Source organism: Setaria viridis, chromosome 7, assembly GCF_005286985.2.
Source record: "Setaria viridis chromosome 7, Setaria_viridis_v4.0, whole genome shotgun sequence".
Taxonomy (NCBI): domain Eukaryota; kingdom Viridiplantae; phylum Streptophyta; class Magnoliopsida; order Poales; family Poaceae; genus Setaria; species Setaria viridis.
In genome coordinates, this window is record NC_048269.2 from 30,528,154 (window position 1) to 30,553,095 (window position 24,942).

Here is a 24,942-nt window from a genome sequence, read left to right on the forward strand (position 1 = left end):
TTTTGGGGGGAACATCCTTCCTTAAAAAGTGACAGTCCAACCAAAACTCAAGATGCAGCCATACATACAGGTCTAAATTAAAGAATTAGCTTCGAACCAGCGTTCCTAATTGTTTTTTAAGATGTCCTTAATTGGGGAGTTTGACATGTCAGTGCTCGATCAGCAAGGCCGGCAGTGTATAAATATACAGGCGTCTCTGAGGTCACGCAGTCTCAGGCTTGCCGCTTCCTAGCTCCCATTCCCGACTCCTACTGCTCGATCTACTTCTCATTCAGCGGGGACACAAACGACCACCGCATCTGGTTCCTCGATTTGTTTTGATCAGCACAGAGAGATGAGGACTTGTGCTGTGGCCTTTGCCGCTCTTCTGCTGCTGCTACTTCTGGCTACAAGAGCACATGGTACGCTTGCTTCATGCATGGCTATTCATCATCTCCTCCATTAGTGGCTCCTTGTGAGGTGTAGCCTGGACTGATCTGATCATTCTTTCTTATTTCTGCACACAGGAATCAGGCTAGACAGGCAGTTACATGAAGCAATCAACAGCAAGGTCAGTATATACATGAGCTTCTGTGATTGAATAGGCACTTCTTCCTGCGTTAATGAAATTAACAACGACCTAGATTTGCCGCTGTTCTTATTTGTCTGTGTTCTATCCGTATCCAAAGGAGATGGCCGATCCCAAGTCCGGCGACGGCGAAGCGTCCATTGCTGACGACTCAGTGAAGAAGCACTGCACTCCCGATGGGCGTTGCTCAGGTACTACAACGAAGCAGATGACTCCTGCTACTACTGTTGTTGCCAAGGATAGCGAGGTGATGATCAGTGCGCATGCGGCACCAAGGTTCCATGAGGATTACTATGGGCCAAGTGGCCATGAGCCTAATCACCACTGATCGAGCTGTCCGAGCATACCTGCATTTACCGCCGTAGTTCTTCTCTCTTGAGTTCTCATGCTTCATCTTGGTGGCCTGGAGAATGTAAATGGGGAAGCTAGGTAGCTGTAGCACTATTCTGTTCCATTCCATCGTTGTTGTGTACTTGGAATCTAGTTTATTCAGCACATTTCAGTCTGCACAAAGTTTCTCGCTGCTTGATTTCCGGTGCGGATGCATGCGTTTATTCACGTGCGAGACCCACGGTTCCACTCTCTGCACTGTTAAACTAACGATGCTAGTAGCACGGAGATGCGAGAAATAGTAAGCTCGGCTTGTCAGTCGCCGGCTAGGCATCAGTACAGTAACATTTTCCACATCTCGTTGTGCAGTCAATTGCACGTAGTAAATAAACAAGTTGAAGGATAAATATTATTGTAGGCAGCTTTCTCGCATCTTTTACCTTCCACCGCCAGCTTTTTAATCTAATCTAACAGGTTGCTGTAACCTTTGGTGCAGGAGCAAAGGTGAAAAAGGCGCTGGCGCACGCTGAAGCAACGGCAGAAGCGAAGCACCAGCAGGTCAGTGTGTTTTCACTTTTCAGGCTGGCTAACTTCCAGCCACCACCACCTGGATATTCTTACAGTGGTCATGTCACCATGCACGCACGCACTTCTCACCTCCCATGCAGCACGAAGACGATATTTACCGCGTGGTCATTTGCAGGTCAGCTCGACTGGAAACGGTCACACCACGACGGTCGACGACGCCGAGGCAGCGAGCCAACCGCGCGTGGCGCGGCAGCGGCAGCAGACGTACCCGGACCTGATGGACATCGCCGGCATGGACTACTCGCCGGCGACGAGAAAGCCTCCCATCCACAACTGAGCGCCGCCGCCGGCCGGCCGGCCACGCTTGGTGGTTCAGAAAAGATGAGCACGTGAGTGATGCACGCGGTACAAGTGCTTAGCTATAGCTAGCTAGTTGGTGCTTGCGACTGGCCTATTAGCTTTGTTTGTTCATTAGTTTAGCTAGCTCTATAGCTGCTGCATGCTAGCCGTAGTAGTAGTGGCTAGCGAGTGCTCCGGCGAGATCCTGATTCCCGAGTCGTGACCCGACCCCTGCTGAAATAGAATAGTGCATACAGCTAGTGACCCACGGATACTGGACAGCTTCGCAGGAAATGCTGCACCTTTTGTGACGACGATACTACAAATCTTGGCGTTTTTATCACCTCTCTCTCTCTCTCTCTCTCTCTCTCTCTCTCTCTCTCTCTCTCTCTCTCTCTCTCTCTCTCTCTCTCTCTCTCTCTCTCTCTCTCTCTCTCTCTCTCTCTCTCTCTCTCTCTCTCTCTCTCTTCCCCCGCGGATGTAATAATGTAACATGCCTGCCTGTCTGACCGCACTTGTAACACAACACCGCGCTAATTTTGACCGCTTCTCGTCTTCAGTATTCAGTTATTCACCGATCCCATGGTTAATCTGACACTACCCTCCATTGCTGTAATCTATCAGTATTTCGCTAATTTACCGGTGACAGTGGGGTTAGTATGGCATTGTTAACCAAAAGCGCGCTTCCAATCAGGAGATGGCCGGGTTGGTGAGACGACAGCGATCGACAGGGAGGGATGTGTCACATGCGGCTGCTTGTTGCGCTTGATTAATTAGGCGGCCGGGTGGTGGGTTGATTAAGCCGTAGATCGCGCAGCTGCGTGCGTACCGCGCGCCGGAGTCGCGCACGGACGGACGGAACGATGGCCGCCGGGTCGGGGACGGCACGTTGCTGTCGCGCGCCCGCCGAGCCGCGTCGCTCTCGGTCCGGCCGGCGAGGCCGATTGGGCGGGCCGGGCACGGGGGCAGGGGCGATACGTTTGATGTGGGTGCGCCACTCCGGCGATGGCGATGCGGTCGGCGGCGTGCCGGGCCGCGGGGCCGCAAGCCATGGCGTGGTGGAGCCGCGCCTTGTGCTGCGACGCGAAAGCCGGGCAAGATAGCGAGGCGCCGCGTACCGTGCCCACGGAAACTCGCCGCGCGCGCTCGCTGATCGCGCGCTTTGCGCCTTTGACGAGACGATCGCCGTCGGGTACGTGCTCCGTAAGCCACCGTCACGTTCCGGTCTTGTGTTAACTTGTCAACTGCCACGCTTGCGTACTCTACGGCACCGCAAGGCCCGTGGAAAACCACCGATCGAGTATTTGAAGTAAACGGCACAGAGCATGATGGATGCCGAGATGCTGTCACCGGCCACAGCAAGATTCAGAGGTTCTTACTGATGATCGCTACAGTGTTCGAACGGGGTCTTCACTCCTCTGCCGCACATGTATGCATGATGCGCGCTTTGGGACGTGTATCTACAGGGCCCGGGGCAATGGGCAATGCAGCGCATGAATGTATTGCGATCGATTCATGAGCTCTGACGGGGGTGCATTTGTTTAGTGCTTCACTGTATTCTGTGCTCGCGTTTTTGTATGGCTGCACGCTGACAACCACCTGACGCCGATGATCATTGCCTGCCTTACTTCGTGCGTGCCGTTCTGACCTTCTGATGGATCGCGCAGCGGCCGGGCCCGGCCGGGCATCGCGGAACAAGGCGGATGGATACGTTTTTCTTCAGCGCGCGCCCATCCTGTCGATCAGAGAGAGAGAGAGAGAGAGAGATGTATCCTAGTCGATCAGAGAAGACTTCTGAGCCTCCTGTTGGGATTTTCTCCAACATATAAACTACTCGGGACGAACTGGAAAACCAATCTGTCTCCTTGAATATACTAGTATGGTGATCAGAGCTGGTAGAGTATTTTATCCTATTACTTTTTTTCTTCAATAGTTTTTAGCAGCTTTGAGTGCTGGATAGTTAAGAACTGAAGGTCGGAGACCCATTTTTCCATTCTGCAGGAAATTTTGTCCTTGCATTGAGTCAAAGTCAAAAGAATGATATTCTTTCTGTGCTAACCTTCGGCCTAGTTGCTCATAGGCGGGTAGGATGGCGTGCAGTCTGTGTTTTTTCTGGTAAAACAAAGCTTTTAGCCGTATTTATTCACCGGAAGGCCCAGCCTTTCGGCCTTTTTGTGAGGTACCAGCCCATTGGTTTCTAGTCCAAGTTAGAGGCAATCATGGGCTTTACTTATTGAGATTCTATCTTGGGCTAAATGGGCCTACCTATGCGTGTTGGGTCAAGCGACTGGTCCCACTAATCCTCCAAATGCACTCACAAAGTCACAAGCCACGGCTATTTTTGGAATGGCTGTTTTGGAGGTGCGACAGCAGGTCAGGGAGCCTCCGTCCCCTCCGTCTCCGGCTCTCGCCATTATCGCACTCCCAGATGGGAGCAAACACCGAAACGGGCCATGGGGACACGAGAGAACATACGATGTGAGATTCCCCAGGCGCAGCATTCTGGTCTGAATCGATCAGCCGGATCCCCTGTGAAAATTCCCACCCCTACCGTTGGTCCATCGAGGCCATCTGATTGAACACGAAGGTGGGAGGCGAGACGGACGGACGGCATCTCCGGATGGCGCCGGCGTCCTCCTCGCCTGCCGGCGTCGCCTGTTTCGTCGTGCTCCTGGTACTCGCCGGCGCCTCCGTTTCGCACGGTTCATTTCAGGGCAGGAGCGTTTTGTCAGGTGCGCAATGTTTTGTGCCGCTCACGCCTTCGTTCTGGGTGCCTCTAGATAAACTTGATGTATCTTTTCCGGTATCATCATCCCAATTGTCAAAACTCATTCTCCCATTTTGGCGTCTGTTGAATTGAAATCCCCTTCTTTTGTGACCTTAATTTATTCTGTACAAGCAAATAGGGATTTTTTTTCTTCTACTGTGAATTGTGATGACCAATTGATAAGCACGGCTCCTAACCTGCTCACCATGAATTCGAGCAGATGAACAAGGCAGGGGGATACTGGCTCTATGGAGGAGATCGCTTGCCGACGCTGCTACTCCAGCGAACAATTCCCTCGTCTTGGCCGCGGCGAGGACTCACCGGAGCGACCCCTTCGCCAACCTCACCGCGTACACCGGCGGCTGGAACATCAGCGACCAGCACTACTGGGGTGTATGTCAAATCACATCCAATGATCCCACCTCATATTTTTCAGCGTTTTATACAGTGTCTCCGTTTTGTCTCATCTTTTTCTCCTGTCTTCCTCACTTCTCTGCAGTCCGTGGCGTACACCGCGGTTCCCCTCTTCGTCATCACCGTGCTGTGGTTCATCGGCTTCGGCGCCGTGCTTCTCATCATCTCCTGCTGCTGCTGCTTCTGCCGGAACAAGGACAACGCCTACTCGCCGTGCTGCTACTTCACCTCCCTGGCGCTTCTCATCATCCTCACCCTGGCAACAATGTGACTACTCCCTTTGTTCCATGGAGAGAAAGATTGTGCAGTAGTATGTGCTAACGATCGTACTCGTTTGATTTCCTTCCACAACTGCCGATTTCAGCTCCGGGTGTGTGCTCTTGCACTGCGGTAGTGACCTGTTCCACCACAGCACGATCAAGACCGTCGACTACGTCGTCGGGCAGGGCAACCTGACGGCGAACAACCTGAGGAACTTCGCCGGAAGCTTGGCGGCGGCGAAGAGCATCACCATCGACCAGATCTTCCTCCCAGCCGACGTCCAGCAGAAGATCGACGTCGTCGAGGAGAAGCTCAACTCCTCGGCGAACGAGTTCTCCACTCGGATGCTGGAGAACTCCAGGAAGATCAAGAATGTGGTGAACCACATGTGCGTGCCGCTGCTTAACACCAGATCTGCAGTGCGTTTATTAAACATGTGCCTTTTCGTTTTGCTGGTTTTAGGGAGCACGAGTTGATGGCTACTGCAGCTGTAATGGGTGGCCTTGCGTTACTCGGATTCCGTAAGCATTTCGCCTCTGACCTGATTCCGACACGGACAGCTACCGGATCCCTCTCTCTGATATCCTCATCTGAATCCTGAACATTTTTCTTCTTTTGCAGTGTTCTCCATACTGGGGTTGCGGTTCTTTGTCTCCATGTAAGTAGTATTACCATTCATTTCATGGCCCTGTTCCTGTCTTTTTTCCTCATTAGTAGACATCCATCGCATAACTCTGCAGAATGGTGATCCTGGCATGGTTCAATCTTACCGTCACCCTCATGAGCTCCGGTGTCTTCCTGCTCTTGCACAAGTAAGCATGCAGCTTCTGAATCCTGGACATGGGAGGTGCAGAATGAGAAAAGGCTAACTATGGCCGTGCATTGGCAATGGCAGCGTGGTGGGGGACACGTGCGTGGCGATGGACGAGTGGGTGACCCACCCGCAGGCGCACACGGCGCTGGACGACATCCTCCCGTGCGTGGACGTGGCGACGGCGAACTTGTCGCTGTACCGGAGCCAGGAGGTGACGGCGCAGCTGGTGGCGCTCGTGAACAACGTCGTCGTGAACATCTCCAACCGGGACTTCCCGCCGGGGCTCAAGCCGCTCTACTTCAACCAGTCGGGGCCCCTCATGCCCGTGCTCTGCAACCCCTTCAACCCGGACATGAGCCCGCGCGCGTGCGCGCCCGGCGAGGTCGACTTCGAGAGCGCGGCGCGGGAGTGGAAGCGGTTCGAGTGCGCCACGGCGGGGCCGCCGGGGTCGGAGGTGTGCGCGACGCCGGGGCGCGTGACGCCGGCGGCGTACGGCCAGATGACGGCGGCGGCGAGCGTCAGCCGGGGGCTGTACGAGTACGGCCCGTTCCTGGTGCAGCTGCAGGACTGCTCCTTTGTGCGGGAGACGTTCACGGCCATCAGCGACAACAACTGCCCCGGGCTCGAGCGCTACAGCCGGCACGTCTACGTCGGCCTGATCATCATCTCCGGCGCCGTCATGCTCTCCGTCGTCTTCTGGATGGTGCACACGCGGCAGCGACGGCGGCGCGCCATGTCCAAGCAGCTGTGACTGTGAGATTGTGGCTCTGATTGAGCTGTACAATTGGTATTTGTGCATATGAAAGTGAAAGCGAAAGATGACGCATGGTTGCTCTTTCTTGGGTAATTCTGCGAGTGGTATCATGGCTATGCCAATACCTTTGCCATCGACGCGTGGGGAAGGAACAAACGTGGCAGTGAGGACTGAGGACTGGGACAAACAATCAAGGACCCATGGGACTCTGTTTTGATTATATCTAGGAATTGGGTCATTTAACTTACTGATGATAATAATGATGATGGTACGTGACGTTTAAAAACAAGATTCCTTAATGATATACGATGCCTCAGGCAAAAATTAAAAACCAAAATCATCTGGTGTTAGATCAATTCTAGAAACGGGATGAATTAGGTTTTTTTTATTAATTAATAAGATAATTGCCAACCAAATTCAAGTTGAATAGAACTTGAACTACCTCATATCAAGATAGGCTCGGTTCCATAATAATTTTATCTCGTGATATTTCAAAAACAAAAATAACACTATCTCTGTTTTAAATGTTCAGGACAAACTAATAGTTAAAGACGGAGGGAGTACCGTGTGTTTTTTTTAGATATTGTGGTGCTTTAAACATTTTCTAGTAGTTGGGGCATTCTGTCAAGTTCCGTACGTTGGCACTTTGGAATTTCCAGTGTACTACAAAAACATGAAAGTGAGCTATACAACATTAGGTAGCTGTTGCAGTTGCATCTCGCAAGAAATTTGCGCGAGACCTGCTGTGTCACAGACGCTTAAATAATTGAGACTGTACCAAGTAGCATTCACAGGTCCAACAGTATTAGGTGATCGTGACCACACAGGTTGAATCCCACTTGATCAAACATACTTCAGAGAGCATGTTTGTTTAACTGTCTCCTTCACAGCTTCGCCGTTTTTCTTTTTTTTTGAGAGTAAGCTTCGCCTTTTTCAGTTCTACGAAACGGCAAGGTCAAAAGGGAAATGCCCTTTCTATGATTCAAATTTCAGACCGGAAACCGAGACGATCACGCACAAAGGTGTAGCAGTAGCAAAGCTCTGCATCTTCAGAATGTGCAAAGGCTGTGCTCGCAGCCATTAGCCTACGGCGAAGTTAAACGTGATACGATTCAGCACTAGCTCGTGTCCATAAAGCAAAGCAGAGTACGTGACAAAAGTCACAAGCACCAACTGTGCCGTGCCGTGCCATGCCATTGCCCGGCCTGGAGTAACGGACGGTCCAGATCACCTGGCCATCGTTTCCCAAATCAGACGCGACATGCAGAGCGTACAATTATTCCAGCGCGCCCGGTCGCTTACCCACTCCCCATGACTTGGTATAAACCCCCAGCTCCTACCACGATCGCCAGCGCCGGAGCGCCCAGCAGAGAGCACACCTCGGCCGCGGCGGGCATGGACTGGCACGCGTGGCTGTCGGGGGCGCGGCTGGAGCCGGCGCTGGTGTACGAGTACGCGCTGGTGCTGGCGCGCAACGAGCTGGAGGCCGACGACGTGGCCTTCTTCGACCACGAGCTCCTCCACAGCATGGGCATCTCCGTCGCCAAGCACCGCCTCGAGATCCTCAAGCTCGCCTGGCGCGAACGCAGGGCCCGCGCCCGCGCCCGGACCCGCCCCGCCGCGCTGGCCCGCCGCATCCTCGGCCGCGTCGCCAGGTGCGTGCGCGGGCTCGTGCGCCGCGACGAGGGCTACTCCACCGCGCTGGTGCTGGTCCCGAGCCAGCAGCCGCCCGACGCCGGCCGCAGCCCGGCCCCGGCGGGGGTCCCCCAAAGGCAGCAGCGCCGCGGCAAGGCGCTGCGGAGAGCCACCTCCGAGCCCAACAAGGGGTCCACGCCCAGGTCCGCCATCGGCGGCAGGGCCGCCGCCGCCGTGCACGCCGTCGGGGACGTGGAGAACGGCGACGGCGACGAGATGGTCAGGTGGGACCGCCTCTTCCAGGACCTCAAGCCCAACTGACGCTGCCATGATCGTCGGGAACTCAGTCATCAGTGTTTAGTAGTGTGCTAATGATTGTGCCTAGTATGTTCAATGTGTGAGTGATGTTGATGTGCTCTACTCCGCGTCCAGTCCCGTCGATATTGTTGCATGTACAGTCCACATAGTCTATGATCGGAACTGGCCGTCAGACTTCTGGTTTGGTTTTTTTGTTTTACAGTGAGGTTGCTGCTGTGCAATAAAAAAAAAAGATGAATTGGTGATCTCTGCCTCTGTTCTTTCGCACAAATAATTCGATCGTACGAGTTCATAATCTGTTCATTTGCCACAAGTTCTATATACGATGATGAGATGAGCTATTTCTGAACCCTTGACATTTCAAACCAGCATCAATTTGGGGGTTGGTCACTAGCTCTAGTGTAGTGGTTACTCGTAGTGTGGTGCGGGCATTTGGTGCCAAGTCCCAACAGTGCGCCAGTACGTGCCACCCTGCCTACTGCTCGGTACACATTGAGCGACCTCGCACGTACCAGTACATGGCAGAAACAGCGTAACGTACCCGATCCAGCCGATCAAGCGGGCACATCCTATACTGCAGTGCCATCAGTTGGCTCGGATCTGATTATCTGAAGGACTTTCTTGGTCTTTCAGCGATCTGAATCACAAACGACAGCTTGCGCTGTCTGTCCAGTGTAACTTCAAAAGAACGTTACCCAGACCGGCAGTCAGTACGACGTTGTACGAGAAACTACTGCATCCAACTAACAATCGTACAGTAATTCATGTCCTCGAGACAAACAGTACTACCAACACTGTGCAGTTGTAATTGTTTCAGCCCAAATGGACAACTGTGACACCTAGCAGATTTAACAGACGTAAAAGCGGCTAAATGTTTCGATGTGTCCATGATGCACTGATGTGTGCTCCGAACCACCATGAAAGATACTCACGTGACCACATGAGGAAGTTCCAACAGAGAAATCATCGAACCCAACAGCTAGTGCTGATTGCTTCCGTTTCCCAGGCAAACTACAGACTGACACTCATACAGTTCAGTATTCCTAAAATGCAGAGTCCAATGAAACAGGAAGCAAGTAGCAGAATTGAATCGATATCTACACTGCACCCAGGTACCCTTTGTTAAGACAGCTGCACATGCTTCGCGTACATTGTTAGATGATGATTTAGTCTCTTAACTGTTGATGAGGATTGTTTCAGTCTCTTCTATGCAGACAGCCAGACAAGCTGCCTCATCCTTCTCTCTGTTTTCTTCACTTGACTAGACCTGATGATCCCCACATCTGAATACTGATGTTCTCCATTTTGCTAACTTTCTGGCCACAATCACAAATAGCTACTCTTGAAATTGTTACTGAGCTTGGTTGTGCCATTCGTTAGATGTTCAGGGCAATGACAAGGTGGCAACTATAGCTATAGGCCCATAGCAGCTACAGTGCAAATATAAGGCTATCCCATTACAATGTATGTGAAACACTCTCAGGACAGAGCTATCCAATATGAACGTATGATTTGAGATCCCCACCACATCCTAATTAACAGTGTGACTTAGTTTCATTTGCTTGAACAAGCATTCGCGGCAGGAAGCAGTAACCCACAAAAAAATGATAAGGGAAGGCCACCACCCATTGTGTTGCACTGTTTACAGTTATTTCTTCACTATAAATATCAGCTTATATCCTATTCCCTCCATTCCAAATTGTAGGTCGTTTTAGCTTTTCTAGGTTCATAGATATTATTATGCATCTAGACATACACTATATCCAAGTGCATAGTAAAAACTATGCACCTAGAAAAGCCAAAACGACTTACAATTTGGAACGGAGGGAGTACTAAACAATCAGTCATGCTTTGTGCAAATCTGGAGAAACGAAGTGAAAAGTGAAAACCATGTGGATCCTTTTGCCTGCTAAGTCAGTAACAATTGTCGCGGCATCCAGACTCTGATTTTCTATATAAAGTTCCTAATATGTAATAATAGATAGCAGACCACAACATCTCCACTGTCTCCATTATTCAATCAGTAAATTCATCTGGGTATGATCTTACTGTTATGAATCAGGTAAAGGCATAACCGTGGTTTCAATCTGAAGGCTAAACCATAATTATACAGGCTGCACTTTGCAGAGATTAAATGACATGTCAAGTAGATTCTTGAAGACAGATTATCAATCTAGCACTACTGATTTCATTTAAAGTTTACGAAAGAAGAAGATAAAACAATATCTCATCAAGTCATCATAATGATAAGTACAGAACATGGGCTTTATTGGAGGATAAATTTACAGATCTTTTCTTGATGTAAAACAAAGTTTCAATAGGATGATAACAAGAAATGATGGGTGCCAAGATTATTTGATAGAAAATAGAAAAAAAGGAACTTAAATTGTAAATGATATCATAATGCCACAATTATGAACCATACCCAAGATTTTTCAGTTCATGAGATAGTATTGTTGAAGTTTGCTATGTGTTTTAGATTTGCTAGTAGCTCAACAAAGATATGGTATGGTTTAGCTGATACTATAGAGAGACAGTGGCTCCAGTCTACATTGTTGTGATTGTTATATTGTCCGCCGCTCTTATAGGACGAATGGGGAACAAGAGCCCTTTGATTCTAACAGAAATAATTATATTCAGCTGGAGAACATATGAAAAGGCATTTCAAAGGTACATGGAATATATTATCATCAAGAGTGTCAGTGAATTCAAATCTGTGCAGGAATGACTACATCAGTTGCTACAATATGCTGAAATCAAATGTATATCATGCTTAAGAGTTAACTTTAGAAAATACTGAGATTCTAAGCAGTAAGATAAAATGCCAATGGAGCTATAATACTATCAGTTAAAGTTTTACTATTCAAGGCATGATGAATAACTTGCACAGACAGAAGATGAAACTGCATGAGACAAGCAACATCAGGCATGGCATCCAATTTGCAGTGCCAAACAAAAAGTTAGCAGTGGGCTAGTCAAATAAACTGAGAACAGTAGAACTGCATGAGACTAGCAACATCAGGCATGGCATCCAATTTGCAGTGCCAAACAAAAAGTTAGCAGTGGGCTAGTCAAATAAACTGAGAACAGTTGGCCTGTTCGCTTCAGCTTATTCAGCCGGCTTATCAGCCACCAAACAGTGTTTTTCTCTCACAACAAATCAGCCGTTTCAGCTTTTCAGCCGGCTTATAAGCTGAAGCGAACATGCCAAGTAGAGCAATGGACTAGAGCAGCTCACGTAGAAAGATCAGCATAAGATACATACTTACATAAGCATTCCAGATGATGCTGGGATTACAGACTACTATCTACACTCACTGATTTCGGCTTACCAAGCTCAAATGTGCAGCAAGAACATCCCTGATCCTCTCCCCCTCCTTGTCCTTCTCACCCTCAAAGTCCACAAACTCATCAGCATCAGCATTCCCCTGAATCTCCTCAGGCATCGGCTCCCCGCATTTGATGAGAAAATTGTGGAGCAGACAACCGGCAACTACAACATACGGCAATGCCTCTTGGCACTCACCCTTCCAGCATTCCTCCAGAAGCCTCCACCGTGCTCGCACATGGCCAAAGGCACTTTTCACCACCTGCAGCCCGTGCGCGTGCACATGGTTAAAGATGCTCTCTTTGGATAATAAGTCATCAGTGGCATTCCCATGTTTGTACGGTGTCACAAGCCAGGGGAGCAGCGGGCAGCAAGCAGGCCCCAAGAAGTAGCGGGGCACCGAGCCACCGATGAGCTCGCCCTGAGGCGCATTGGCGAGCACGATGGACTGGGAGGTGTACAGCTTCGTCCGTGGGAGGATCTCAGCCGGAGCCATCTCCGGGTCCCACCCGATGGAGACGTCGAGGAAGCGACCGTCGGCGTCGACCAGCGCCTGCGCGATGGCGGCCTCCCCGAACCGCGCGTACCCGAGCGCGCCGCAGCAGTTGGGCAGCGAGAGTGCGCAGAATCCCGGGACGGCGCGCGCGATCCGGTCGGGCGCGGCGAGGTCGAGCAGCATGGCGAGGCGGTCGGCAATCGCGCGGCAGACCTCGTAGAACGCGCGCGCGGCGACGGCGGGGGACGGGAGGCCGAAGCGGCGCGCCACGGCACGCGCGGGCGCGGCGTGGGCGAGGCGGAACAGCGCGGCGCCGAGCTTGTGATCGGCCGGGAGCGCGAGGGACGAGGACGAGGCGGCGGGGGCGGGGAGATCGAGGGCGTGGAGGAGCTGGAAGAAGGCGGGCTTGGACATGCGGAACGCGTCGCGCCAGGCGGAGTCCGGGAGCGAGGGGGAGGAGAGGAGGCGGAGGAACCAGGAGGAGGGCAGCGGCGGCGACGGCGTGGGCGGGGAGAGCGAGAGGGAGGTGAGCGTGAGCGTCTGGAGGTGGAGCGGGAGCAGCGCGAGGAGGCGGGACACGGCGCGCGCCGCGGAGAGGAGGAGCGGGTCGAGCGCCAGCGTCTGGGACGGGAGCAGGAGGAGGTCGCGGTCGGACGCGAACCGCAGCGCCAGGGTGACGGAGGAGGCGAGGAGCGCCAGCAGCGACGTCAGCTGCGGCGGCGACTGGGGAGCCGGGGGCGCCGGCGGTGGGGGTGGCGACGACGGCGCGGGAATGGGTGCCCGGGCGCGGCGGGAGCGCTTGCTGCCGGAGGCGACCATCCTCGGGAGGCGAGCGCGCGCGCCGCGCGTGGTGGGGAGGTGGTGGTTGTTTTTTGCGGGTTTCGGGGAGCTGGACGGTAGCGGTGGCGACGGCGACAGGTGGGAGTGGACTGAGCTCTGGCCTCTCTGGGGTGCGCGAGCTGCCGAGCTCGTTGGGTCAAGCGGTGATGGGCTCCCCACTCGCCCGCCTCGGGCTTGACGACGACATGGGCTTTTGCAGGTTTGCAGCTTGCGGCAGCGGCAGTGCCGGCCGCAGTGGTGGGGGGAAACCGGAAACGGGATGCTTTCTCGGGAGACGGATGTGACTGCCACGTCGTCGTGTTGAATGGGGCTTATGGACATGCAATTAATTCGCAGTAATTTTCGTGTCAGGCAGGAGTCCAGATTGGGCTGGCGTTCATGCGGACTGTTGGTAGCGGGGGTCCGGCCCAGTTAAAGATTGGGCCGGGCTGCTCAGCAAAAGGAGGGGACGTAATTGTTGGTCCTGACAACATCAACAGGCCCGAACATGGACATAATACTACAACACTGCCTTTTTTGCCTGGATGAAATTTTAATGCACGAATTTGTTACTAACTCCTGGAAGCTCTGTAATTCTTGGTGCACGTTGCCCCACAAGATCAAAGAACTTTTGAATTATATGTATGTATATATATGACCTAAAACTCTTATGTTCAATCCTTCAATTGCAATATCAAGTTTGATTCAATTTCCTTGCTATTTGCGCAACAAAACTACATATATCTTCCTTCCAATTCTGCATCACGTTCCTAGGATCAAGTGACAACAACAAAAAAAGCATTCCCGCCATGCCCCTCTTGTTGAAAGTTCTAAAAAAGAAATCAAATGATAGAGCATAATCAGAAGATATATAACCTGTTCGCTTCAGCTTATCAGCCACCAAATAATATTTTTCTCTCACAACAAATCAGCCGTTTCAGCTTCTCAGCCGGCTTATAAGTCTAGCCGAATAGGCCGATACTTGCCAATGATATTTTTAGGACCCACCTATTGGAGCTTAAGAAATGGTGAATTCTTATTTCTTCACAGCCTTGAAATTCTTACTTCGCCTTCATCGCCTCTCTCCGGCGGTCTCAGGTCACCAAACGGGGCATGGGTGAATTTCCAGCGTGCTTCGCTTTTCTTTCTTCCCCGCTAAGTCTCCCGAGTCCCAGAGACCCAGAGTCTCAGATCTTGAGAAAGGCGAGGAGTTCCCGACTTGCGCCCAAAGAAGATGGCATGATTCAACCAGCAAATTGTTTTTATTCCAGACCCTTACGCATATATGGCACTGACATATATACCCCACACATCGGCGCACCCAAAAGCCACCGCAAAACCATCGGCGCACCCAAACACTCAAGCCAACTCCTCCGATCAACCCCGATGGCGTCCGATGAGGCCCCCGCGCCGGCGGCGGATCGAATTCGGGTGGTCGGCAAGTGGGTCGGCGCGCTGGAGGTGGACCTGGGCGCCTGGACGGTGCCGATGCTGCGGGCGGAGGTGGCGCGGCGGGTGGGGGACGGCGTGGACCCCGAGCGCGTCGGCCTCATCTTCGGCGGCCGCGTGCTCAAGGACGACCCCCCCGCCTCGCTGCGGGAGTCCGGGCTCAAGGGCAACGCCAAGGTGCTGTCTTCCCTCACCTCCCCCGATCGCGCCAAGGAAATCGCCGCCGAGGCCGCCGAGGCGAAGGCCGAGGAGGAGCACGCCGCTAGGCTTGTCAGGCTCTGGTAAGGATCGTCCTGATGCTTTCGATCGAAACCCTAGTTAATTTTATGTTATTTTATTTTTGGGGGCAGTTAGGTTTTCTGCTCCCTTGTCCAACAGTTACGTATTTTTTTAACTGCAAAATCAAACGGATGTTGTTCCTGGTTATGGGATTGAATGCCATAGCAAAAAATTGCTAATTCTATAGTGATTTTTACGCCCATGATTTGTTTGTATGATTCTGTGATATAGAAAAATTAGGAAGAACCATAAATTTGTTAAAAATGTAATGAGGATCATAGTCCTACTTCGTAATGTGGGTAATTGAGTACCTTGTTTTTGAAATTAAAAATTCAGTACCCCAGTCAATGAATTCACATGAGGTGCAGGATAGAGCCTGAAAAAGGCAGGTTTGTTTGCTGGTACACTTTGAAACGAGCTTTAACCAGGATTAACTTCTAAGTTGCACTGAACTACTCACAAAATTCTTTCATTCGATGATCACTGAACAATATGATTGTCTTGTAGGGATGCTGCCAAAGCATTGTCTCAAAGGCACACAGATGGCTCCTTCCTTGAAGATGAAGACTACAACTTAGATCTTGAGGATCAAAGTGGGCAGAAAGTGATGTTTGGATCTGTTGATGATATGAAGTAACGGACTAAATCTTCTAATGAGAGTTTCTCATATGATGTATACCATATGTAACTCCATCATCTGTGCTATCTTTAGGGCTTTGAAGATGGCTCTAATGCTTCACCAAAAAGGTAAAACTCAGATGAAGAAGAAAATGTACAAGGAAGCACTAGATGTGTTAATAATGGCTGAGGTACACTGCCTTTTACTGCCCTACTATGCTTCCTATCTAGCTTATGTGATTGTAATGTGTTATTGCTACTGCAAGAAACCTGTGGAGCTTTTGAACTGCAATGCGTTGACATGCTAGGTACTCAAATATCTCTACACTGACCAATTCTTCGTTGTCTTTACAGGAAGCTTTCTCCCTTTGTGACTCAAAACTCATTGAGGTAACTTGAATAATAGTGAAGAATATTCTTTACTTTGTATCAATAAGATTGCTGAAATTTTACTTACAATTGGTACGTGTTCTGCAGAAAGTTGATAATGTGCCAATGCTTCAACTAGATATAGTATGGTGCTATTTTGTGCTTCGTGATGTATCGTGCTTAGAGGTTGCAGGGACTCGCCTTGAAAAAGCACGAGTAGGATTTGAACGTTCCCATGGGAAAGATTCGTCTCGCTTCAGAATACTTCAGGCTGGCCGGCAAGCAGATCTTGCTATGTGAGGCTCTGTACTATATGTTTGTTACTGAGCATGCTTATTTTCATTCAGAAGTCAGATTTGCTACTTAGACATAAAGGTCGTGAAACATTTACGGAAAAATTTGTTGAAACATTTAAGGGAAAAATTTCTGTGGAACTGTGGATGAATGGAAGGTCCCATCATCTTCTTTTCTAAAAGGGAAAACGGACCAATATATGGAGGGTGATATAGAAATTACATTTAAAAAAACAGCTCAGGATTTTACTCAAATAACTGTCCTTTTGAATCATTGCAGTTGACTCCTAACATACATTTTTGTCTCCCATGTGTAATAGTTATGTAAGGCTGGAGCTTTTGGAAGGAGTGGTAGCATATTATAACGGACGTACTGAAAAGGCGCGTGGATCTCTCACTTCCGCGCAAGCTAAATACCTGCAGGTACATTCTGTTGATCATCTTTTCTTTTCGTTCTGTAGCATATAAGCATATTGTTGTTCTGCTCGTCAGTGCTTTAGCACCTTTTCATGTTGGACATACCAGTCTCATTCTTAATTTCATTAATGGATATGAAATTTAGCTTCAAGTACCAGATGAAGCTATATCGATGTTAATGGATATGGGCTATGAAGCACGCTCCGCAAAAAGAGCATTGAAGATGACTGGCTATGATATTCAATCATCTGTTGATCTCTTATGTGAGGAGCGTGAAAAGAAAATTCGTAGAAAAGAGGAGGACCGAGAGAGACAAAGAGAAATTCTGTGAGCTTCTCATCAAGCAGTCTACCCTCCCTTTTAATTTCTTTATCTTTTTTTGCTTAGTAGTGAAATTTTTCTTGGTGTCATCATAGGGAACAAATGAAATATGGTAAAACTCCCATGAACAAGGCAGTTGACCTTCAGAAGCTGAAAGGCTTGACTACCATTGGGTAAGAATGTTGATCTATTTACATTTAGACTCAAGAGTTGTTTTTTTAATTGTATTCTCAAGTGTTGTTGTTCTAATGACTTGCCAATGGGATTGGGGCCTAAACCTTGAATACTAGGATATATAATGCCCAAACAAGGGGGATCTGAGTCAGTTAGTAAATCTGAAATAAGAAAATGGAAGTGCTTGAAAAGGCCACCTGATTGCTCGACACACCTAGACGATTTCAGCTGAAATCATGTTCTGTATGGGCTTAATTTTGTTCAACATTTGGTCGATGTTTGCAATTCTTAAGTCATATTTCATACACATTTGTTGTTAGTAACAGAGGAATGCTATTGAGCAATGTTTGTGATGTTCGGTAGTAAAGTTTCATTTTGTTGGTACATATAGTGTTGGCTAAATGCCTAAATCTCAATATCATCTTACAATAGTTCTTATTGTTTCTTTTTCAGAAAAAAAGGATTTCTTTTACAACTTAATTTTTAGTTACTGCAATGTTACCTTGATTTTCCATGTGGTTCATGTTTTGTTTGATCTAATTTAAGATGTTATGAACCAACCTTAGAGGACTTTTGGGACACCCATTCCTGGCAGACACACTTTGCCCTCTAGAAATTGAGTCTTATTCAAAGGCAGAATAAATTTCAGTTGGTTGTGCTTGGTGACGCTAATTTTACATTGCTATTGATTTGTGCTGCCATATCAACTGACCAGTTGTTTCAATTTTCAAGATTTGAGAAGTATCTTGCTGCAGAAGCACTGCGCATAAATGAAAATGATGCTGAAAAGGCATTAGATCTTTTGACAAATCCTGAACAAAACTGCATCCTGCAAGTATGCTTTCTCTGCACCCTCTCTGTTTTGGTATGCGTAACAAGCTGCTCCACAGTTATTTACACATTCTCTTTGCTCAGAGTAAAATTCAGGCAAAGAGGAGCCGGGCATCTCGTGGTATGTATGGGTTAACACATTCATCATCACCCTTCGAAATGCTGTCCTCAATAGTGATGAAATTTCACACCATTTTTTTGGTTCTCTTCTTTCTTGCCAGGGATTGGTGCAGGATCGTCAAGCTCGAGGGCAGCTGCTGCCAGGACTGGTCTTATCAACAATTCTCAGGCTTTTGCTAGTGCTCCACCACATGCTGTGGATGGAAATGCTCCTCCACATGCTGGAGATGGAAACCCACCAGAGGGAAATGATGCAAATGGGAACCTGCCAGAGGGAAATGATGCAGATGGAAACCCTCCAGAGGGAAATGATGCCCAGTTTTTGGACTCCGAGGAGGCTATGAACAATGAAGAAACTGAGAACGAAGATGTAGATATGACTGATGAAGTAGCTGTGGATGATGAAGACACAAACTCGCATCCGGTTCCAGCCAGGGACGTGTCCATGGAAAGTGAGCTTGCCCATGATCTGACGGGGGATGCCTTGGATGACTACGATATCGAAGTCAGCGACGAAGGACAGGCGATAGCAGAGTACTTGAGCTTACTGGAGTCAGCTGCTAGCTCGTAATGTGCAAAGATCTACACTACTAGATAGGTATCTCCAGCTTGAGAATGAAAAATATTTAGGTAGTGTCAAATGCTGAGTTTGACTTAGTATGGTGGGCTTGTACATAGTGGTACCCTATGGAATAAAATGATGCCTGGAAATTTCTTACCGTTGCATCGAGCTTGTCTCCCATGGATCGCTGCTTTGCTTAATGTCGCATACAGAATTATGCGGGGCTCTGAACATGTTTGCCGGATATGTTAGTTTAATTCTCACTCGTTTACAGCGGTGTCTTTCTGAATTGAATCTTACTAAAATAAGGCATCCTAAATGATTATAGTATGCTAGCTCGTGATGCCTTCCAAGTTTCTGGAGATGACAATTGACCATGTACCTTAATTTAACGCCATTTTTTAGAGAATAAAATCCTCTTCCAAGGGATTCCGTCGAGAGTCAGAGCACAACAAAGGAAGCAGTGCAAACATGAATTGAATTCGGAACAAAAATAGTTTGTTACAAGATAAAGTACAAATGACGTGAGGTGACAGTAGACGCATATACAAACATGCAACAATAATAGCAAATCGAATCAAATAAGGAATGCGCTAGCTGAGCAGCCCGGAAGCGAGTGGCTTTCATCACCCAAATCCGTGGAGGAGCCTTTCAAACTTTGTGCTCGAGGGGGGAAAATGGAGACCTTTTGCTGTGCACGCGTGCATGGGATATATTGGGATGGGATGGCTTAATTTAAGCGCATTTGTAGCCGGGCGGGACGGCGCAGCCGCAGTTGAGGAGCACCTCGAGCGCGATGGGCACGTAGACGGAGAGGTCCAGCACCTTGGCCTTGAGGGCGGTGCACAGGCACGCCGCCGCGGAGAGGCCGGCGACGCCCTTCACGAGCGGGCAGCACTTGACGTTGGCGTCGCCGACGTGCACCTCGTTCCCGAGGATGTCCACGCACGCGCCGAGCTTCAGCGCGTCGATGGGGCACTTGTCCGACGACGGCGCTGGCGTCGGGGTCGGTGGTGTCGGGGGCGGCGGGCACCCCTTCCGGCCTCCGGGCGTCAACGGCGGGAGGGGGACTGACGGCAGGGGGACCGACGGAATGGGGACCGTCGGGATGGCGACTGGCGGCAGGGGGACCGACGGAATGGCGACTGGCGGCAGGGGGACCGACGGCAGGGGGACTGACGGAATGGGAACTGACGGAATGGGGACAGGGAAGCCGCCGGCGGGTGGCGAGCCTTTCTGGCACGAGCCGCACTTCGTCTCCGCTTTCTCCCACGCGAGGGCGAGCGGGGAGGAGGAGAGGGCGAGCACGGCGAGGACCAGCAGCGCGGTGAGCTTGGCGGACTCCATTGCTGCCGCTGCTTCTGCTAGCGAGAGCTGAGGCTTCTGTACGAACGAACCTGCTTGTGGCGGGAGGCGTCGTCGGAGCTCGCCGCTTTTATAGGCCCCCGCCGGGGCGTCATGGGGCCGGGCATTATTGCGCGGCGCCGGGGCATTGCCGCATTGGTGCGGTGGCATGCAGCGCGGCAACAGCTCACGTGGAGCCAGTGGGATTGGCAGTGCTGGACGCCCTTGGCTCGTTGCCATGGCGCCAAAAACAGGCGCAGCGGCGTGTGACACTCGCTTGGTCGCGTCCGCGGGCATGATTGCAACGTCACTGCAGACTGCATCGTCCCTTCCGTTGCGCTGCTTTGGCCCAGCCCTAGTAGTGCCTGATTTGCATATATCCGATGCTCGTCGTTTGCCTGCAGCTACATCATCTTCCAGGAAGGGCAAGCTGGCAAACGCAGATAGATGCTTGAATGGTGGTTGCCTGGTTGGTTCAGAACACGTAAGAGGACGGTACGGTAAAACTTATCAGTTTAGTTTCACCTTTTGGGTCCTTTCTGTTGCTGTAGATGAATCTGCAGTGTGCACTCTACCCACGGAGGTATATGCAGTTGTGCACGTCGATGGAGTTCATCTGACGATGCATTTACCGTGTCCAGGTCTGAACTATATGCGATCATCTCTCGGCGTCGGCCAATAATGTGCAATGTGATTGAATTTGAATATAGGCAAGAAGCTTAGTTCTACTGGGTGCACTTCTTTCTTCACAGAGAATTATCAAAGGGCTTGACCAGATTACTACCTTTTGTCACTGTTATAAATAGTAACCCCCTGTTGTCATGAATACTTTACGTTTTTCATAAAATTTTGGTCAAACTTACAAAATTTGACTGCCTAGCTTTTCAAATTTTATTTTGAAAGTACAAAATCGTACTGTGTGTACATTTATGTTTACAATTACTTTCATAGTCTTACAAAGCAACACTGAATATGTTTTTTAGGAATCAAGGGGCAAGAAACTCACTGAACCTGGCGGAAGGAGTAAGCATGGAAGCTACATTAGATCAGAGACGAAATGACACCAGGATCGGAGGGGCTCTATCCGGGTGGCTTGGAGCACGGCAGACCCAAAGCTTGACGTGTTCACAGAGCTGCCTGGTGATGTCGCGCGGCGAGAGGCGGCGTGCATAAAAACCATCCTGTTCTGGACCTTACAAGTCACCCGAGCACGGCGAGCGCCGCGTTGTGTCCGGTCGGCGGCGGTGAAGCGAGCAACACTGAATGTTATAAATACATCCTAATAAAAACAGTGATATTGCACATAAGAACTATAAAAGACAAAAAAAAAAGTAAAAAAAGAAATTATTTATGAGGGCAAACTTAGTTCTATTGGGTACTGTACTTTTTCTTCGCAGAGAATTATCAAAGGGCTCGACCAGATTACTACCTTTTGTCACTGTAATAAATAACAGTTCCTAGTTTCTCATATGCATACTTTACGTTTTTCATAAGATTTTGGTCAAAATTACAAAAATTGACTGCCTATTTTTAAAATATTTAATTTAAAAGTACAAAATCGTACTGTATGTAAATTTATCTTGAAAATTACTTTCATAATCTTAGAAAAGCAACACTTAATGTTATAAATACATTCTAACAAAAAAAAGTGGTTTAAATTGCACATATAAGAACTATAAAAGACAAAAAAAATAAAAAAATGATAAATTACTTATGAGGGCAAACTGTGGATGCCAATCAAGTCCACAAAACCAGTCAAGTTGAACTCGATCGTCATGCCCATGCGGCCTAGTCCTCGCTTCCTACCAGTTGCATGCGAGGGACTGACAGAACTACATCTCTGGCTGGGGTCGGTCAGCCCTAGAGCAATCGCAAACACTTTCATGCATGCGTAGATCTGGGTCGGATGACTGTGCGCTGATGTCTCATCATACGTCCATCATAACGTGCGAAACCAGCACGGAGTAGCCCCTCCTCACAAATTATACGCGAGCAGGTCTGCTGGTCGTCATGTGACGAGGGCGTGGCGTTACTGATCCAAACGGAATCATGCATGGCCAGTCGAGAGCGATGGGACATTTTGCCTGCTTTCTGCTGATCATATGTTCTCAGATCAGATCGATCTCCAAATTATTCGAGGCACATATACTTTACAGCAACCTATAGACTCTTCATCCCACGCAGAACAAACGAATTTACGGGTACACATTTGACCAAACTTGCAGTTGCAGATGGCGAAAGGCCAATGATGGATGCAATGTTACTTCGTCGGACAGCAAAGCGAACAAGGTTTCACATGGACAGCAAGTGCCGCATCAGAGAGCATGCACAGATGCACCCGTGACCATGCATGGTCAGAGTGTCAGACACACTTGAAGCCGTCGGGTAGCTCCGACTTGCAGGCGCTGGCCAGGGCCCCGACGCCGACGGTCCACTCCGTGGGGATGCCGAGCACGCTCTCCTTGATGGTGGTGCAGAAGCAAGCGGCCGCCTCCGCCGCCGCGAGCCCTTGCACGACGTCGCAGCACTTGTCCCCGAGCTGCGCGCCGGCCTGCAGGCCCGCGGCGCCGAGCGCGCCGACGCAGGCCCCGAGCTTGACGGCGTCCCGGGGGCAGCCGAGGTAGTCCTTCCAATGCAGCACCTTGCGCGACGCGGGCGACGCCGCGGCGGAGACGGTGGCGGCGGCCGCGGTGAGGAGGAGGAACGCGAGGGTGGCGGCGGCGGCCGCGGCGGCTACGCGGGTGGCCATTCCTTGCCCAGAATTCAAATGCTACGTGCGGCGTGCGCCGAAGATGACCTGATGGGTGACGCGCGTTTCCAACTCTTTTATAGCACTCCCTTGGGGCCTTTGGCATGCATGGATGGCACGGGGTACGTACGTACATAGGTGCTGTAGCTACGTGCCGAGGAAAATGTTCGCCTATTCTGTTGCTCCCTCCAATGCAATCTCATAAATATAAGTAGTTTTGTCTTAGTCAATTTTTTTTCACTATAACCTTCAATAACTAAAAAACCAAATAGTTTTTCAACATAATGTTGATGTTACTAGATTCATCATGCATGAAAATTAGTTTTGTAATATAACTTTAATTCATATTTGAAATGTTATATTTTTATATAAATTGGTAGTGAAAGGCTTCAAGTGTTACTTTGTGCAGATCTTACATTTGTGATTGGTGGGAGTAGCTATTTTGACTTGTTCGAGGTACAACACCTCCTTTTACAACTAAGCACAATGCATCCCAGAACTAACTAAGCACAACTAGCCAGCTAGGATGGGGCAAAGACAACTTAACCCAGAATTACAACACTAGTAGCACAACTAGCTAGGAAAAATAGTTTCATAATATAAAACTTATGCATTTGAAAGATACATCTTTTTAGATATATATGGTAATCAAAATGCCACTTTGTAGACATGTCGATGTCCTAAACTGTTTACATTTGTGATTGAAGGCCTGCTGGGTGTGACGTGCGTTTCGTACTCTTTTATACTACCACCGTTCTAAATTATAGGTCGTTTTAGATTTTTTTAGGTTCATAGATATTATTATGCACATTGAACATGATGCATAATTAGAAAATTCAAAACGACCTACAATTTGGAACAACATACTTTTTTTTACCTTGCATGCATGGCGTGGAGTACTCAGGTGCTGCAGCGAGGTGTCAAGGAAAAACGTTGGGCGATCTCTCTCCCTCCGAGCACAAATAAGTTATTTTAGATTTTTATTAAGTCACAAAAATATTTTCAACATGATGTGGTCAACATTTTGAGTTATCGATGGTCAACTAAACATCTAAATAGTTTTGCAACATAATGCTGATACAACTATATATATTCACCATAAAAATAGTTTTGATATTACAAACCTTTTATATTTGAAATTATATATATTTTCTATAAAAATTGATGGCCAATATAATGCGTCACTTCATAGACGTGTTGATGTCATCCTAAACTACTTTTTACATTTGTGATTGGAGTAGCTATTTTGACTTGTTGAGGTGCCGAGGTATCAGGTATGGCACGTCTTTTACATCGGTGGGTAGGTGTAGACGTGTAGTAGTACTGCAGCAGTAATTTGTAGTACTGTGTCGTAGAATGCGATGTGTGTTTCGGAAGTATGTGACGCCCGGAGACGGGGGTCATGTGGTGTGTCGCCCTCGTAAAACGACGGGCAAAGACGGTGACACGGCCGGCCGGAAAACGAACGGCTATCGCCAATTTGCAATCCCGGTGTGGCCCACGGTCAAGTCGCCGGCCGCGCAAGGCACACGCACTGCTAGGTGAGCCACCAGCGCCGTGCGAGAGCTCATGTGAGGAGCCGGTGGCTTCATCGATGCAGCGAAGCGAGGACAGTGGTGACGATGGAGAAACGCATGCATGTGCCGCGGGTGGCGACACAGGTGCCAGCCTACCGTCGTTCAGCTAGACCTAAGTCGCTTCGGCATCCCATCAGCCAGCTTTCGGGAATTGGCCGGGATACACAGCCTGTTCGTGGCAATGACCTCCACGGACGCTGCGACTGCAAGGATATGGATGATAAGAATCGATCGGCAGAGGAAGCTCTGCCAGGTGCCAGCCTCCACACAAAAACGTGCCGCGAGGCCGGCGCGGCGTGACAATTCGGCCTCACTGCACCAGGCGAAATCGAGTAATCGTTGAAGCAGGCTTGGGCATTTTTTTGGGGATGCATCATGTTTCCCGGTGGCCACCGTGCCGGCATGGATGGTGTGATTGTGATGTGAGCCTGGGGCGGGCGGAAACTAGAAAGCGGTGAGGAGGAGGGG

The 24,942-nt window shown here is 49.6% G+C and overlaps 6 protein-coding genes across 6 annotated transcripts; 4 read left to right on the forward strand and 2 right to left on the reverse strand.

Annotated features, from left to right (window-relative positions):
• Positions 1–158: 158 nt before the first annotated feature.
• Positions 159–2,316, forward strand: LOC117864998 (uncharacterized). Its single transcript, XM_034749063.2, has 5 exons — positions 159–401; positions 507–550; positions 669–759; positions 1,395–1,456; positions 1,602–2,316. The coding sequence occupies exons 1-5, from the start codon at positions 335–337 to the stop codon at positions 1,761–1,763; spliced, it is 426 nt and encodes a 141-aa protein (XP_034604954.1). The 5' UTR covers positions 159–334; the 3' UTR covers positions 1,764–2,316.
• A 1,747-nt stretch (positions 2,317–4,063) lies between these two features.
• On the forward strand, positions 4,064–6,868 carry LOC117863312 (uncharacterized). The gene is made up of 8 exons (XM_034746970.2): positions 4,064–4,497; positions 4,753–4,925; positions 5,032–5,213; positions 5,311–5,595; positions 5,670–5,728; positions 5,829–5,865; positions 5,948–6,019; positions 6,103–6,868. Exons 1-8 carry the CDS (start codon positions 4,386–4,388, stop codon positions 6,770–6,772), a joined length of 1,590 nt encoding a protein of 529 aa, XP_034602861.1. The 5' UTR covers positions 4,064–4,385; the 3' UTR covers positions 6,773–6,868.
• Positions 6,869–7,987: 1,119 nt separating this feature from the next.
• On the forward strand, positions 7,988–8,975 carry LOC117864982 (uncharacterized). The gene has a single exon (XM_034749044.2). It carries the CDS (start codon positions 8,087–8,089, stop codon positions 8,729–8,731), a length of 645 nt encoding a protein of 214 aa, XP_034604935.1. The 5' UTR covers positions 7,988–8,086; the 3' UTR covers positions 8,732–8,975.
• Positions 8,976–11,738: 2,763 nt separating this feature from the next.
• Positions 11,739–13,656, reverse strand: LOC117864868 (protein ANTAGONIST OF LIKE HETEROCHROMATIN PROTEIN 1-like). The gene has a single exon (XM_072295210.1). It carries the CDS (start codon positions 13,369–13,371, stop codon positions 12,043–12,045), a length of 1,329 nt encoding a protein of 442 aa, XP_072151311.1. The 5' UTR covers positions 13,372–13,656; the 3' UTR covers positions 11,739–12,042.
• Positions 13,657–14,480: 824 nt separating this feature from the next.
• LOC117863921 (uncharacterized) lies at positions 14,481–18,968 on the forward strand. The gene is made up of 11 exons (XM_034747831.2): positions 14,481–15,101; positions 15,607–15,732; positions 15,812–15,908; positions 16,072–16,107; positions 16,195–16,382; positions 16,700–16,802; positions 16,942–17,123; positions 17,213–17,290; positions 18,024–18,126; positions 18,207–18,243; positions 18,344–18,968. Exons 1-11 carry the CDS (start codon positions 14,485–14,487, stop codon positions 18,811–18,813), a joined length of 2,037 nt encoding a protein of 678 aa, XP_034603722.2. The 5' UTR covers positions 14,481–14,484; the 3' UTR covers positions 18,814–18,968.
• A 293-nt stretch (positions 18,969–19,261) lies between these two features.
• LOC117863922 (uncharacterized) lies at positions 19,262–22,912 on the reverse strand. Its single transcript, XM_034747833.2, has 2 exons — positions 22,512–22,912; positions 19,262–20,614 (listed from the first exon to the last, which is right to left on the reverse strand). Exons 1-2 carry the CDS (start codon positions 22,895–22,897, stop codon positions 19,540–19,542), a joined length of 1,461 nt encoding a protein of 486 aa, XP_034603724.2. The 5' UTR covers positions 22,898–22,912; the 3' UTR covers positions 19,262–19,539.
• Between the last annotated feature and the right edge of the window lie 2,030 nt (positions 22,913–24,942).